Source organism: Montipora foliosa, chromosome 5, assembly GCF_036669935.1.
Source record: "Montipora foliosa isolate CH-2021 chromosome 5, ASM3666993v2, whole genome shotgun sequence".
NCBI lineage: Eukaryota > Metazoa > Cnidaria > Anthozoa > Scleractinia > Acroporidae > Montipora > Montipora foliosa.
Genome location: NC_090873.1, coordinates 43200752 through 43218054, shown reverse-complemented (window position 1 = coordinate 43218054; position 17303 = coordinate 43200752). Strand labels below are relative to the sequence as shown.

Here is a 17303-nt window from a genome sequence, read left to right as displayed (position 1 = left end):
AATTGGCACTGGCTTTTTCATTTTACCTTAATGAGGCACTTCGCAACTTAGGAACACGCCGCTGACCAGTCAAGAGTTTATCCCACACACGTTTTAAAACAAAACGTATTTTGTAGCACGAAAACTGGTCTCAAGTCACAGATTATAAGGGAATTGTTACTTAAAAGTGATTGTGCAACAAGTTTTACTACATTTCATCGATCAAACGAGACATCAATCTGTGTTTATAAGAACTTTATACTCAACTTAAAGTGCCCGTAATCCCAAAATATTTTTTTCGCTAAAATGGATGTTTGCACCTGTTCGAAACGCATTGCCGCCATTTTTTCCTTTTTCTAACAAATCCTGCCTTTTTATAGGCTTCAAAACTTACGAAAAACGAAACATCTTTTGTTCACGACCGAATCAGAAAGGGAACGGGTCTGTTCTCTCGGTCGTGAACAAAAGATGCTTGATTTTTCGGACGTTTTGAAGCCTATAAAAAGGCAGGATTTGTTAGAAAAGGGTTAAAAACGCCGCAATGCATTTCGAACAAGTGGAAAGATTCATTTTATCTTGAGGTTAGGGGCACTTTAAAGGGAATTAGTGAAATATTTTGTACTCGTTTAATTAACCATTTTTATCACAAAATACGGACGCAAATGTACCAAAATTCCTTTCATTTCCACCGACTGTTAGTTTTTTTTTTATTTCGAGACATTTATCAAATTGCTCGTGTTGTAAAACTGAGTGTTCAGTCAAAGAGAACGACTCACGAGTGAGTATTACTGTAGTTAGGATTGTAGAGAGAATTATTTTCTCTTTGCTTTATTAACTTTCCGTAGCGTTCTTGGTGTCTTTACTAAACGATTTACAAAAGAATCGGGACTTTCACTGGCCGAACATGAAATTAAAGGCATTAAACCTCCTCTATCTAGCTGTCAAGCTTTTCAACACTCTTTGATGTATGCCGCGATCAGAGGATAAGAATGCACTGATTGTAGGTGACGACCTTGCTGGTCTCCAGCTTGCACACATTTCAGCCGACATGCACGTTTTGACATGCGTGACCAAATTATGTACATACAAAAAACCTCAATACTCCAAATTTAATTTGGTAAGTACCTTATTGAAAGATCAGAGCATTTTGTTCAACTATAGTGAAGAGCGGTTATTAATTTAAAAACGGATAATTCTTTGGTTTAATAAAACTGCATTTAATGATTGGCCTAAGCCCTGGCACCACATCGTTCGAGTCAGACAGTTTCTAGCACAAAGTAAAGTAAAGTAAAGTAAAGTAAAGTAAAGTAAAGTAAAGTAAAGTAAAGTAAAGTAAAGTAAAGTAAAGTAAAGTAAAGTAAAGTAAAGTAAAGTAAAGTAAAGTAAAGTAAAGTAAAGTAAAGTAAAGTAAAGTAAAGTAAAGTAAAGTAAAGTAAAGTAAAGTAAAGTAAAGTAAAGTAAAGTAAAGTAAAGTAAAGTAAAGTAAAGTAAAGTAAAGTAAAGTAAAGTAAAGTAAAGTAAAGTAAAGTAAAGTAAAGTAAAGTAAAGTAAAGTAAAGTAAAGTAAAGTAAAGTAAAGTAAAGTAAAGTAAAGTAAAGTAAAGTAAAGTAAAGTAAAGTAAAGTAAAGTAAAGTAAAGTAAAGTAAAGTAAAGTAAAGTAAAGTAAAGTAAAGTAAAGTAAAGTAAAGTAAAGTAAAGTAAAGTAAAGTAAAGTAAAGTAAAGTAAAGTAAAGTAAAGTAAAGTAAAGTAAAGTAAAGTAAAGTAAAGTAAAGTAAAGTAAAGTAAAGTAAAGTAAAGTAAAGTAAAGTGAAGTGAAGTGAAGTGAAGTGAAGTGAAGTGAAGTGAAGTGAAGTGAAGTGAAGTGAAGTGAAGTGAAGTGAAGTGAAGTGAAGTGAAGTGAAGTGAAGTGAAGTGAAGTGAAGTGAAGTGAAGTGAAGTGAAGTGAAGTGAAGTGAAGTGAAGTGAAGTGAAGTGAAGTGAAGTGAAGTGAAGTGAAGTGAAGTGAAGTGAAGTGAAGTGAAGTGAAGTGAAGTGAAGTGAAGTGAAGTGAAGTGAAGTGAAGTGAAGTGAAGTGAAGTGAAGTGAAGTGAAGTGAAGTGAAGTGAAGTGAAGTGAAGTGAAGTGAAGTGAAGTGAAGTGAAGTGAAGTGAAGTAAAGTAAAGTAAAGTAAGTGTCATTATTTACCCTCGGATTTTTAGAGTAGCTAGTAGCTAATACTCCCAACATTAAACGGGGTATTAAGAAAGTATCTGAGATATCGGATTCCCACACGGCAATCATGTAAAGCAGTTGTACAAGTTTTAATTTTTAATTATCAACTTAAGTGATGATTCTCCGTGTCTAAATAAAGATTTACATTACATTACATTACATTGAACAGAAAAACACCGCGCACCGGTGGCTCAGTTGGTTGAGCATCGGGGAGGTCGTGAGTTCGACTCCAGCCGGACCAACACTCAGGGTCTTAAAATAACTGAGGAGAAAGTGCTGCCAATGCCTCTCGTGATTGGTTCTCTCTCGGATAAGGACTTTAAACCGTCGGCCCCGTCTCACAACCCTTCAATGTTTATAAACTCTGTGAGACGTTAAAGATCCCACTCACTAGTCGAAAAGAGTAGGCATGTAGTTCCCGGTGTTGTAGTCTGGCCTTTCCTTCAGCATTGTGGTCGGCTTGGCGTAATCTTCTGAATGGACTACTGATCAATGAGACCACATAACAACAAAACAGACAGTAGTCAAATTAAAGGAGTCCAAATGCTGAAACTGGTAAAAAACTTTTAAGAATCCCAACTGGTCGGCGGCAAACCAGTTGACTATTTACCAGTCACGGCAGACAAGAAGTTGAACCAGGGACTGCCAGTAATTCAACGAGTGGTCAGAACGTGTCTTGAACCTGGAATCTTCGGATCTCAAGGTTGCACTTGCTCCTGCCTCCCGCGCAGCGCATGCTGGACCTTTGTTGTTTGGTTTGCGCAATGATTGTCGAAAATGAATGTCCGCTTCTGTGTGATTGGACAAAGTGATTTTTTCTTTTCTTTTCCGAACGACATTCAAAGATGACCGCTTCTAACGATAATTAGCAAATAAACCTCACAAAGCTTAGTGCTGCCAATCTTTCCCGCTGTCTCAGACCTGTAATTCGACATGTAATTCGACGGTTTTCTCCTCTCCTCAAAAACTAACACTGCCAAATTGCAATTCGGTCCGGAATGCACGGTAACATGTTGAACGAGCTCCTGAGCGCTCTTAAGGTGTTCCGTGGGTAAACAAAATTCATCATTGTGGAAGAGTTGTTGATCGTGGAGTTTTTAAGAAAAACAATATTCTACTCGGCCTTGCTGGATATAAAATGATTATAACCAACTCAGCGTTACGCTCATCGCTGGCTATCTATCACTTCACATCCAGCGCGCCCCCGTAGAATAATTGTTGACTATGCACATTCTGAGTTCATCGAAGTAAAGGCTTGTACGAAAATCTTCACTAAGGTTAACGAGAAGGACTTTTATATTCTGCATAGTGAGTTGTCCACTGGATAAAGTTACACAGCCTTTTAACAACTGAGGCCTGATTGGATAAATAAGCCGCCGCTATGTAATTGGCCCGCGAAATGTCTGGTCAGCTGAGACCTAATACCCATTCCCTTCAAAACCACCACGGGTATTCTCATCGCTCTGGCTCTGTTGTTAATAGCGGTGTTAAAGTTTTTGCCAGGACTAAACGAACGAACAATTTTTGTACTTATAAATATCAATAATATAGTTGCTGCTGCCCTTGTAATTCAGCAAGAGGGGTAAATAAAGTGATCAATCAATCATCAATCTTGTGCTGGAACTGAAGAAATCGAGTAATTTGGGCTCCTGGTGTCACCAATTTCATTCATTTTATAGCAGTGTTTTTTAATTTACAATGATGGAATGATATAATATGAAATGAACCATATATTAAACTGCGGATATAAAATCAAGCGAAGCTATGATCCTAGCAGCTATAAACGCAATTTTGGCAATAGCGTACAGAAGCAGCAGAAGCATGGAAAATTCAGGACTTCAACGGGGTTTGAACCCGTGACCTCGCGATACTCATTTCACCACATTTAACCTATGGCTTGTTAGCCTGGGGCCAAGCCTGTAAGTCTCATCTTGAGAAGGTCCTTAAATTACAAAAACTTGCTCTTAGATTTATTTACTTTTCTGATTTCAAACAACACGCAGTAAATTTATTTATCGAAACCGGTGTTTTACCGTTGAAATGTTCCTTTTTTAAGATCACAGCTAATTTAATGTATGACGTTAGGCACAAAATAGCACCTAGTAGAATTCAAAAGCCGTTTCAAGATATTTCTAATATGCATTCCCATTACACTCGGTCCTCTGCTTTAAACGATTTCTATACGCAAAGCTCTAGACTCTCAATTCAACTAAATTCTTCTCACGAACTGGATCAACCATCTGTAATGGAATCCCCTTAACGCTAAGAAATCTTAGAAAGAATGACTTCACTAGGAAAATAACAAGTTTACTTTTCGATATTTTAATTTCTGAAAACTCTTATCTAGAAACTTGCAAAATTATTCATAGAATAAAGCATTTTGACAAATGATATTGGTCTTAAAATAATAGATATTCTTATCTCAATTGATCACTTTAAATGCACTTAACGAATAACCTACTACTGCTCATCCCTCTGTTCTTTTATTCGAAAGAATCTTAACTTGATATTTGTGATAGCCTTCATCTAGAGTAAACCTTTTCGCTAAATATTATTAAATCTTAAGATTGTCAGCCATCAATTAACTAGAATCTCAATCTGTATTCCATTGCAGTACCTCACATCTTTATCATAGAAACATTCAATCGCTCTTGTCTTAAATAATAATTATTTCCTTTCGTAATCTTTGTCATTGTAAATATATTAATTAAGTATTTTATCTTTGCTCCACCCAGCTTGTATGTAATAAACGTTGTTGTTGTTGTTGTTCAGACCGGTGCGACGCTCTAACCAACTGAGCTATGAAGCCACTGACGTTGGGAGCTAGTAATTTGTGGGTTCTAGCGTTCCCGTGAGGAATCAATCAACGATGAAACGATATATGAAACGGATCATATATATATATATATATATATATATATATATATATATATATATATATATATAATTACTTGCGTAGGAAAGGAAAAATTAAAACATTAAAACACTACAGATCTGTTTCGAAAGGGCCTGATGGTCCTCTCTCGTCAGGTGCATAAAACACTGCCTGGCTAACTTTCCTTTTATAAGTTGATGGTTCAAGCATTCCTTATCAAATATTTGGTTGCGTGCCGGCACGCACTCGCCAGTTCGTTCCTTTTGTTTAGGGTGCCTGCTCCCGGTTTACAGATGATGAAAAATTTTTCCGTAATGCAAAGATTACATCTCTTTGTTACGTTTGAATAAGGTCTGGCGCGAGCCAGTACTTTCCAGGTTATAGCAAATTCCGTTTTGCTGTCCTTAGGGACCAGATGTGTTTGCTCAACTCCGTTGCGTTCCTTTTGTTCTTATTTTTAAATGAAGCCGTGTGGTTTCGGAACCTTGTTTTGAATTGGTTCGCGGTAAGCCCGATATATGTTTCCTTTCCCATGGCGCTTTCAACTGTTGCTTGGTAGACCACGTTTTGGATTAAGCAATCACCACTTAACGGACAAGAGTGTTTGTCTCTGCAATTGCATGATTTTTCTTGTGATTGAGAGTTATTCACGAGGGAGGACTTGTTGTGGGCGCTGATTTTTCGTAAAAGAATCCTTTTCAGCAGGGCACCCTCTAAGAAAAATCTTTAACAGGAACACTTTGAAAGTGAGCTATTCGTGCATGCCAAATTTGGAAAGAAAAATCAGCGCCCACAACAAGTCCTCCCTCGTGAATAACTCTCAATCACAAGAAAAATCATGCAATTGCAGAGACAAACACTCTTGTCCGTTAAGTGGTGATTGCTTAATCCAAAACGTGGTCTACCAAGCAACAGTTGAAAGCGCCATGGGAAAGGAAACATATATCGGGCTTACCGCGAACCAATTCAAAACAAGGTTCCGAAACCACACGGCTTCATTTAAAAATAAGAACAAAAGGAACGCAACGGAGTTGAGCAAACACATCTGGTCCCTAAAGGACAGCAAAACGGAATTTGCTATAACCTGGAAAGTACTGGCTCGCGCCAGACCTTATTCAAACGTAACAAAGAGATGTAATCTTTGCATTACGGAAAAATTTTTCATCATCTGTAAACCGGGAGCAGGCACCCTAAACAAAAGGAACGAACTGGCGAGTGCGTGCCGGCACGCAACCAAATATTTGATAAGGAATGCTTGAACCATCAACTTATAAAAGGAAAGTTAGCCAGGCAGTGTTTTATGCACCTGACGAGAGAGGACCATCAGGCCCTTTCGAAACAGATCTGTAGTGTTTTAATGTTTTAATTTTTCCTTTCCTACGCAAGTAATTATAAAGCTCCAAGATTGTAGAGCACTCTTCGACTCAAAGATAAGGTTTTCACGTTTCTATATATATATATATATATATATATATACAATATGTATACAATGTGCCCTCAATATATATATATATATATATATATATATATGTGAAATTAAGTGAAGCTCTGATTCTCGCAGCTATTTACTACGAGGATCATAGCTTCATTCACGGAGTTCGAGAATTCGAGCAGGTAATTGCATAGTACAGTCCTTGGTTCCTTTACTATGACTGAATGACTGAATGAATGGGTAAGTGTATGAATACAGAAACCGATAAGATGATTCGAAACATTAGGTAAGTATATGTATTTTCAATCCTTTTATAGGGCCGGGATTAATTACTAGCCAAAGTACGCATTCAACCCAGGTACAAAAGAGGATCATGAGAAATGAGATGTTGATAGAACCCACTGGGAACTCGGAAAAAATCCGAGCCCCAGATGGGATTCGAACCCACGACCCTCCGTGATCTAGTCGGATGCTCTAACCACTGAGCTACTGGAGACTCTATGGCGAGTAAGCTGGGTGAAATGTGGTTCTTTGACTCGAGCTGCATCACGCAGCTACAGAGTCAAATGACGACTGATGACAGCATAGCTCATAACTGCATCGCGCAGTCACATTAAAGCTGGAATCCCATCTGGGGCCCAGAATAATTGAAACTTGAACGGGATTCGAAACCATGACCTCTGCAGTACTGATGTAGTGCCATACCAATTGAGCTATCAAGCCAACGCGCAGTATAAGGAAATGTTGAAATTTTAAATTGTTTTGAAAAGAAATGTCAATAATAATTTATTGCTGACAAACATGTGGCTGAAAGAGTTTCACTTAAACATACTGGGGCCACTGTTTAACGTAATTTGAAAGCAAAGGAGAAAGCTAGAGACGAAAAAGATCTAATGGGAACAAACCATCATGAGGTGCAAGATTGTTATTTTGATATATGAGGGACAAAATTCAAGATGGCACCGAAAAAGCAGATGAAATTGCTACAACTCACCCAATGCACAGGATAACCATGAAATTGCGTTCCATTATGAATGTCGAACGCAAATAGAAGGTAATGATCTTTGGGGATACTGTGATCAAGAATACTATATGTGTTAGACATATTTGAAATGTGAAAAAAAAAAGCGTGTTCAGCCTGCAAAAATTAGTACAGAATTAAAATTGAACAGGATTTGCACTCATGACCGCTGCAACCCAGATGCATTAGTGGGTGTGCGAATGAGACTCAACTGACTGAGTTGATAAAAGGGAATTGGCCGAGGTAGGGAGAGAAAAAAGCAAAGCTCTTAGTCGTCCTCTCAGTTGATGCAACCAGAGTTCCAAGTTTTTCCTGGTTCAGTTCATCCAGTTCGGGCAACGATGTGACGGGACGTAAAGCTGTAATAACCACGTCGTAAGGCAAGAGACGCGAGGGTCCTCTGTCGATTGTTGTAAGAACATCAACCATTGTTTTCAGTCTAAAGCAAACCAGTGTTAAATCAAATAGAAAAACAAGTTCTTCAGTCTCCGGTAAGATCTCATGTCTTTAAATGACTGAGGAGAAAGTGCTGCCATAGCAATGACATCTGCAAATGGTTAGACTCTTTAGCCTTCTTGGGTAAGGAAGATAAACCGTACACTGCAGGCTACGTCTCAAAATCCTTCAATGTTCATAACCCTGTGGGCGGTAAAAGAACCCACACACAATTCGCAAAGAGTAGGGTGTTGTGGTCTGTCCTCCGTGGTATACTTTTAAGGGCCTCAGGTTATAAATCTGTAAAAGGTTAATTGCGTCTGCTTTTCTAAATAAAGTTATCGTATCGTAGAGTAGCGTATCGATTGGTTGATTAACTTGACGTCTCACTCCTCACAGCATGTGCTTTCGGCGGCTGGGCGGAAAAAAAGCAACTTAATTTTTGTGATCAATTTCTTCAAATAAATTGTTGGGTTGAATCACCAATCATAAGATTTCATCGATGACCATCGATTATCCAAGTCACGCGCGCGTATAAAGACTCCTGGTGGAGCACACAGCACTAATTAAAACTATATACTATTTAAAGAGCTCTGCACCGATTTAATTGAAATCGCTGAGTCGAAACTACAAGCGAAAAACAACCAGTTGTAAGCTCTGGCGAACAATATAAGCACTGGTTAGGTCAGATTAGGTTATGCCTCGAGGATAATTAATGATTAAAGACTTCGTTGAGAAGCAGACGTCGAACGACGGAAAAGTTGGTTTTCGCAAGAGTTTTGGCAAGAAATGCATCAATTTACTGAAGAACTCAATATGGGATAGCCCAAGGGAATTTGTTGAGGATGTAGTTTCGGTGAAAGCACCTTGTTCCTGCAAAATAACCAGTCATGGTACCATGAAGAGGAGATTTTTGTGTTGTATTCTCGCCGACAGTTTGGTTCTTATACTACTGGTATCCCAGATAAACACCACAAAAGGTGAAATATTTTTTTATGTTTTTTTTTTATATTTTAAGACACGTAGCTGCTTTTCTTTACTTCGCATTTCTATGGATATTAACGTTGCGACTGTTGAAGAATCGCTTAAAAATTCTACTGGCTTGAAAAAATGCAGGCTTTGTGTCAATCACGCGAGCAGTGATCTGCCGACTCAAAATGCTAATATCGAGCTCGTCAAGCACTTACTTCCCATGTGTTACTTAATTAATGAGCAATGTCGCTGGAAAATATGATTGAGATGGCTTTCTTAGTGAAATGCTACTTTTACGCCAACAAAGAGATTTCGAATCACGTTTGCTCCAAACGCTGGTGATCAGGCTGAAATTTGCTCGGTTCCAAAAGTGAATGGCATTTATTCAATCTAATTCAACTTATTCCAAGCCTGTTAGCAATAACCACGGGAAAAATGAGATTGACTCGGAAAAAGCTGGAATAAGGAAATCATTTACAGTCTTAGAGCATGCCGCACCTTGCAGCTTGCTCTTTGCCGTAAGGCGCAAACACGAATTTTGATCGTTAGGCTGCGAATGCATGCAGACACATTTCTGGTCGTCGTTTCTCTCCTCCGAATAAAAGCTTATTCAGGGGAAAGAAAGGACAGCACGTGACTACGTGTGATAACCAGCACTTCAAACTCGATACAGCTAGGCTGCTTTCGTGGTGGTCTTGGCATGCCCTTGAGTTCAGTAAGATCTAAAGGCTATTATTAAAAACTAGATTATTGGATAATGCAATTCTAGTGTTTTGTTTGGCTTAACCATCATGGTAAACCATAATACCATGCTCTACAAATATCTGTAACTGCATGCAACAGTCGTCTTGTATTTTGAAAAAGGGAAGATTTATCCGCAATTTGTTAGTGTTTTTAATAAAACAATTAATTTATTCCACCCGCGCTTGTTGGATATGAGATGATTATAGCTATCTCATTTCATATCTGACGTACAATCATTGTTACCTTAGCTAATGGCTGCTACAGCCATTAGCAAGGGAGATGTTGAAATCTTAGAAATACAAAGAGCAAAGCGTTTAAACATGTGGAAGATAATTGGGAGCCCAATTTATTGTGTTGCATTGCCTTTCATACTGTTAACCTTCAACATCATCGTTTCAACCTTATTCCCAATATTAGACTGTGCTAAAAAGTTAAAAGTATATCAGGAATGCACTCTAACGATCTGTGCGCGAATTCAACCCAATAGCATCATCAAACACTACTCACCATACAACCGGGCCGATTGAGTCGTGCTTGCAGAGTCCAATACAGCAAAACGTGACCTTACGAGGAGGAATAAACGCCGGCTCATTCAAGAAATTAGCGCAGTTCGTTGCCATGCAACTCTGCATTCGACTCTGCTGCGAGGAAAAAGGCTGTGATGTCGCTTTGATGTCTGGGAAAAATTGTTATGGAGTGCAATGCTTTAGCGAGGAGTTATGCACTGCTGTACCGGCGAAGAAAGCTCCATCTTCGTTGATGATCTCACACGTCACAATTACAGGAGAAGGTAGGACAAAGCTCTGGTTTGCGTTTTGTGATACGAATAGTAAAATAAAGTTAGATACAGGAAAATCAAGGAGGAGAAGGATAAAGGAAGGAAGTTGTACTCAACGCAATAGCATGATGATGCTACCGACAATACAATGGAGTCATGCTTGATTTTCATCTGACGTCATGGCTTCCATGTTGGTGTACTGAACAATAGCGAAAAGTCTTGGGAATACAGCTCTATTATTATGCAAGACGATAGCGACATCTTGCTTTTGTTTTGTACACCAAAATGGCCGTCTAATTACAAGAGTGCAAGCCAAGAATAGCGAAGAAATGGTTGACGTCACCTATTGTCATTAATGTGACAGCCAGAGTCTCATCGGCTGTCGAAACCAACTTGAAGGGTCTTTTGTTCCTGTGCACACACTGCAGTAATATTCCATTCAGTAATTTGTGATCCATCGTGATTAATACGCTAACAATAAGGATATTTGGTCGAATATAGGTTTCCTTGTGCTGTGAATTTCAACTGAAGCTTCATTGCAACTGGTAGGAAGGGTTAACAAAACAGCTACAGGCAGGAGAGCAGGGAAGTCGCGGTGGTGAGAGCACTCACACAGTGACTGTTACGCGGTGTTTTGAGACAAAGTTAGCCTGAAAAGCAAACTAAGTGCGAAAACTTAAGATAAAACTGCTCAGTAGTTTGAGGTCACTAAGAAGACATGATTACAACTATGCTTGTAAATTCTTTTTTTTTTTTTCAACAGAGAACATCCGCCGTTCTCAACCAATGCCACAGAATCTCAAATGTACCGAAATCGAGGCAGAGGAAGGAGTCACCCTGAAAGGTGGAATAGGAGCTGGACATTTCACAGATGTCGGAACGGTGGAGAATTTCGACTCGTGTACAAGACTTTGCTGCGTTTCCGAGAAATGTGATTTAGCCATGTTGATAAAAGGACATTGTTTCCTTGTGGGCTGTTACAACAAGGAACTGTGTAAGACCGTTAAAACGGAAACGAAGAATTACAGGCCCACTGTAGCGTTTGTGCAAAGATGGGTTACCAATGTAACGGAAGACTCAGGTAAGTATGCGCCTGGAGGTTTCCCTTTGTAATGAAAACTGAACTCTGTTGATATTCTGTAAAACTGGGTACAGCACCATAAAAAATATCTGCTCCACAATGGTGAAAACTAATGTTTTAACCATCATTCGCAGAGTCTTCGTGAAAATCTCAAAGAATTTACTCAAAAACACTTTGCCAGGATAGTTATGGGTCTTCAAATATCTTGCCAAGATATGTAAAAAAATATATAAAGAATCATTTCTCAATTCTTCTTAAGTCCAATATACTTACTCACTAGACTTCAGGATCTTAGCTGGGTCTTTAAATGGATCTATAAAATGTTCGTTGAGGAACTTGAAAACCTTTTTTCAGCTTTTGAAATACTTAAAAGATGTTTTACAGATCTTCCTTTTCAAGAATCCTGAACAGGTCCCTGGTACCCTCTGAAAAGTGAAACCCGAGGAAAAAGGCATAGGATGTGTTGTTGCTGGGATTTAACTTTTGCGAAAGAAAGTGCACAGAGCTTAGGGGCCTTTATTATTTTCATTAGTTATTTTTTGGCACATTAGTTATTTTTTGGCATATTTCATGTTTAAGTTACTGATCAATGATGAGTTAAACTGAGCTGTTAAGATGTTTGAACCGCAAAAAAAAAACAGTTACATGTACTAATCTCAACCATTTATTATCTACTTACAGCCATCACTTTAAACAACCTCCCAACAACAAACTCCAAGTTAATTTGCAAAAATAGCGATGTACAGTACAACTCTACACTAAGAGGAGGAGTTAAAGCCGGTAATTTCACTGACTTGGGAAAAATAAGCGAAATGTCTACATGCATTCGGATGTGCTGCGGACGAAAGGATTGTGACGTGGCACTCATGTTAGAAGCGAATTGTTACGCAGTCAACTGTTACAATGAGGAGTTATGTCAGGCGGTCCTAGCTCGCAAGTCAGGATTATTGACAAATTTGAGTCCAAGACTTTCATATATAACAGCAAGAGACGAAGAAGGTGAGTTGAGTTAAAAAATGAGAGAGGAAAGCGTGGATTGGGGATGATGGTTTACTTTCGTCACTCGTCAAAGCAGGCGTGTCCTTGTGCTTGAGAAATGAAGTTGAAATCTTTGAGACTTCTTCTCTGCACAACGAGACTGCTTGTTGTCCTCTTTTAAGACCTTGATAGTAGGTTGCCCAATACAAGCGCAAAATAATTATGACTTCAAGTTCCATTTATTATAATTAGCAGTGTTGTTATTGGACATCCCACATGTGTCCGATCTAAGAAACCCAGAAGAGGTTATGTCGAGAATCAGGTTAAAACAATCGTAAGGTACAATATTTCAAACCTTGGATTAGTACCTATCTGCAACTTTTGAAGACCAGACAGAGCATTTGCTAGAGAAAAGTTGATTTTTGTTGTCATTTACACCCCCTTTTTTTTTTTTTTTGCTGATACTCTGAACTTCGCGCTTATCCAGTTCTTCCACAAAAGATTTCAATTGGAGGCGGAGTCTCTTGCAGACCAAGTGTCATATCCTATGACGTCACACTCCGAGGTGGACTCTCTGCAGGCCAGTTTACGCCCATTGGCCACGTGGATGGCATGGAGGCGTGCGTGAACTTGTGCTGCAAGCGCAACACGTGCGACATAGCGCTGATGCTCCGTGATTCTTGTTACTCGATCACGTGTGCGACCGAGGAGCTCTGTGAGGAGGTGCCAGCACCGTCATCCGATTTTTACCCTCGGTTATCTTACGTAAGGAGAGACATCGAAAGAAATACCAAGCAAGGTGCGCACTATTTACACCCTCTTCCTGTCTTTTAACGGTCACTGATCACGTGACTTCGTATGCTCTGGCTTTTTAATGAGTTTTGAAAACGAATTAGTTGATGTGTAGGGGTTTTATGCAAATCCTGTATAAGTTTTAAATAATGTAGATCTTTGAACTGTCCGAATATAATTGGGAGATTTTGTAGCCTCTTTATTTTATGTTTAGACTCTGAGATACAGTCTTTCCTTCACTGATCTGTTTGTCACTGATGCATCACTTGTCTTCTTTTTAATGTCATGGGAGGCATGTCATGCGTCTTGTCACTTAACTTGTTACTTGTCACTTGTCACTTACCTCCCATCGTCATTTGTCATTTGTAAAATCTCGTTTTTGAGGTAGCAAGTGCCACTTGAACCAACATTTTTTTCGGGGCAGGATGAGCAGCTGATATTGGTTTTTTTTTTTTTTTTTTTTTTTTTTTTTTTTTAAGTTTCACCCGCCAAGTGTCTTGTAAGTTGCTCTGCGTTTATGACTGGTCATCTTCCTTCATCATTTATCATTTTCACCCTATTTTAATTAAAGAATTTCCACAAGCTGAGGCCGAAAGACCCAGCCAAGATACTCAAGATGACCTGGACACAAAAGAAGAAGGCTACTGTACAAACAGTGAAGTTATGACAAACGTCACCTTACGAGGTGGGATCACCGCGGGTCGCTTTCGGGATCGAGGCAAAGTCCCAAACATGCAGGCATGCGTGGAGATTTGTTGTATCTCAAAGACTTGTGATGTTGCGTTTATGCTCAGGAATAATTGCTTTTCTGTGACTTGTTTCGAAGAAAAACTTTGTGAGGCAGTGAAAGCGAGGTCATCGATTTACAACCCAAAACTTGTTTACATTTATGCGAGAACAAAGAGTGAATTGACTGTCACACCAGTGATTTCTCGTCGGAGTAAACGCTTAAAACGAAGAGCTATTCAAGATCGGTTCATTGACAAGAGAGCAAGTAACATTGAGCGAAATGTAGGCAAGGACAGATTCAAGTGTCGAATACACAGAAAAGCAAATCGAAGAAGCAAATATGATTGGCTGACGAGGAAGTAAAGTAAGTACGTTATGCAACTGAAGAAAGCTGCCCACTCCACAGGTTACGCGGTCAAATCTGTTTCCTACTGAGCCTGGTCGTGTTGTCTCATATGCAACGTTCGCGCGCGGTACATGCAGTGGCAAGAGACAACTGTGTCCTTTATGGTTGTTCTTTCTCCGTTGCCAAGCAACCTTCATATTGACCTTTTCAAGGGGACTCTTCACCGTTGCCATCAGTGGTTAAAACAAACACCCTTTATCATTTAAAAGTATCTGCTCTTAGCTCGAGATACGGGATTTATGTTTTCCAGTCACAAAGTGAGGAAAGACCGTAAGAGTAAACACTTACGACATCCGGATAACATTTCGATGGTTCTGCTTTACAAGGTTTTTAATCCACAGCTTAATAAAAGTAAACCACTAAAAAGGGTCGAAATTTGGTTAAAACTATGACTATTTGGAGTAGAACACTTTTGTGTGCGTGTATGCGTGCTTGTTTCAAGAGTGTTAAAACTATCAAGTTACTTTGGAATAATGTCTCGCACAATTCAATTAGCCGTTTTTCTTGAATAGGCCAAGACCATAGTGGCTTCTCTTGTCAGAAAAATTCTATTGATTGTCTTTTTGCTCTCAGGAGAGCAGAGAAATCAGAGTGAGAGAGCATTTTGACGGGCCATTTTTCACCCCATAGTGCAAATGGCCTTTGGAAGGCAAGGAGTAAGTCGTTTTGAAGTTAGGTAATCCCCTCCATGCATGTTGGATGACATGAACAAAGGATTTTATCATTAGCTCTGTTACGTCCACAAGCAATTGTACATTACACCATCGTCATCTGTGTCTTTCAAAATTGGTTGCAAACCTCCTCATAGGTCAAAAACCGTTTTCACTGTCCGTCTTTACTTTTATTGTAAAATAGACTATGTACTATTGCGTAAAATATATTTTATTTGTTCAAAGTGGTGAAGACCAATAATATGGAAGTATCGTCGTTTGGATCTACACCGCAAGGTATCATGAGGATACCTTTGGGAAATTCATCCATATACTTCCAGTTTTCTTTGAGAATTCATTGAAACATATTTAGAGCATGATTTTACTTGAAAGCTGAGTTCCACTACAATTTGGGGCATGAACGGCAAGCATGATACTGTAAATTTAAAAAAAGGGTGTCGTTACAAACAGTCCGGACCAAGAAATAATGGTAGAAAAACGATTATAGCCTCTCTTGGTAAATCGGACCTCAAGGTTAATTGCAGGGCGTTAATTTGGCCAGTCATAGAGTGAGTAGTATATGTGGTTTTGAATAGGCCATTTTCGAATTCACAAATCGAAAGTGGTTCAGCGTTGTCTGTACTCTTATCGACAACGATATTCGTCATCACAGTGGTCAAAATGTTGTGGACTCAGTGCCAACGCCAATGAAAGTTTTTATTTCAGAGCGTGACCAAAATCATAACTCAAAGAAAGAGCAAGCGTTGTCTATAACTTTGTCGCAATATGATTGGTTTATTTCCCAAAATGAGCCTTCCTGATTGGCTATTACATTGCGTGACAACTTGACGCAAGCATGACGCGAGTGGCGTTGTCTGGACTCTTATCGACAACGGCAAATTAGCCAATCAGATTGCGAGATTACAAGCAGTTTTGGTAAAAATATCAAATATTCAGCTTGATGGTGAGGTAGTGAGGTAGTGAGGACAAAAACGGTAGAAACACCTTGGAATGATGGTGAAAAATATTTGCATATCATCCACTTTACTTTGTCTTTGTCCTCTAAACCTCTCTTTCAAGCTGAATTTAAATATATCGAAAGGCATAAGTTACCCGATTTAGATTGCGATTGACTGAAAAATCTCACCCTGCCCTTTCACCAGAGAGAAGAAAAACCAATCTCGACTTGAAGCTGCCTATTTCCAGCGCTTGGGGCAAGTCACACGAAATTAGTGCTATTTTTGGGTTATTGTAATTAATCAGAGTAAATGTTTCGGTTCGATTTTTGCCACAGCCAATTGAAAGCAGCTACGACGTTTAATGCAACGGAAACGGCAACGGCAACGCTAAGAAGGTGTAGCATGTATTTGAATGCATTTCCTTTCCATACTCTGCAACACAGCAACTTGCATTGGAATCTTAAAATTTATTACGTTCTAAGTCTAAGTGAACGGCGCAAGATAAGATGTAAGTGAATCGGTCACTCTCTATCTTTATTTCAATATCGGCCTAGTTATGGTACTTACTTGTAGACTTTCGATTACAGTGCAGTGATATTTCTTAAGGTGTTTTCGTCGGTGTTGTCGTTGCTTAAAAATGTTGCCATAACAACCAAGTTAATATAATAGTTTTAATACTGTTTGTATATTTTTTATACATATGTTTATAAAAAGCATAGTTTTGTATTTTAAAATAAGCTTGAAATAAAGAATTATCATAGGAGAAAAGCTGCATTTTCTGTTTGTTTTAGTGTAAGCTTAGTTTTAACATGGCGTGATCCAATTGGGAGGGTACGTTTCACGTTACAGGAAGAGGTCTTAAGAATGCGTTTTCGAACTTACTCTCTTCCTTGTAGAATTAATCAAATAAACTTCGGGTTTTGTTTTCCTTTAAAGCCTTCAAGAACGGTGCCTACTATTATTATTGCGCATACGTTCTGCTCATCTAACGATACTGGGCTTATTGGCGGTTCTTACTAACACATGGGTATTTTGCGCGGTTTAAAACTATGCGGAGAAAACAGAACTTAGCAAGTACTCTTGGTATTCAAAAAGAAAATTGAGGGCAACCATGCATTTTTCAGAGATAATTAAGCTTTAGTTTGAGAAAGAACGCCATACATTGCTTTGTATTTTTAAGCTTTTTACAAACATTGTCCATGAATTATCTTAGAAAAATGCGCGGTTACCCCCAATTTTCTTTTTCGATTTCAATAGCAC

The 17303-nt window shown here is 38.8% G+C and overlaps 1 protein-coding gene across 1 annotated transcript; it reads left to right on the top strand.

Moving 5' to 3' along the window:
• The first annotated feature begins 8724 nt into the window (after positions 1-8724).
• LOC138004282 (uncharacterized) lies at positions 8725-16787 on the top strand. The gene is made up of 6 exons (XM_068850758.1): positions 8725-8934; positions 10158-10460; positions 11212-11529; positions 12211-12528; positions 12995-13306; positions 13871-16787. The coding sequence occupies exons 1-6, from the start codon at positions 8853-8855 to the stop codon at positions 14389-14391; spliced, it is 1854 nt and encodes a 617-aa protein (XP_068706859.1). The 5' UTR covers positions 8725-8852; the 3' UTR covers positions 14392-16787.
• The last annotated feature ends 516 nt before the right edge of the window (positions 16788-17303 follow it).

Coding starts and splice junctions, on each gene's coding strand:
- LOC138004282 (XM_068850758.1), top strand. CDS start 8,853: ATGAAGAGGAGATTTTTGTGTTGTATTCTCGCCGACAGTTTGGTTCTT. Junction 11,530..12,210: donor CAATGTAACGGAAGACTCAG/GTAAGTATGCGC, acceptor ATCTACTTACAG/CCATCACTTTAAACAACCTC. Junction 13,307..13,870: donor CGAAAGAAATACCAAGCAAG/GTGCGCACTATT, acceptor TTTTAATTAAAG/AATTTCCACAAGCTGAGGCC.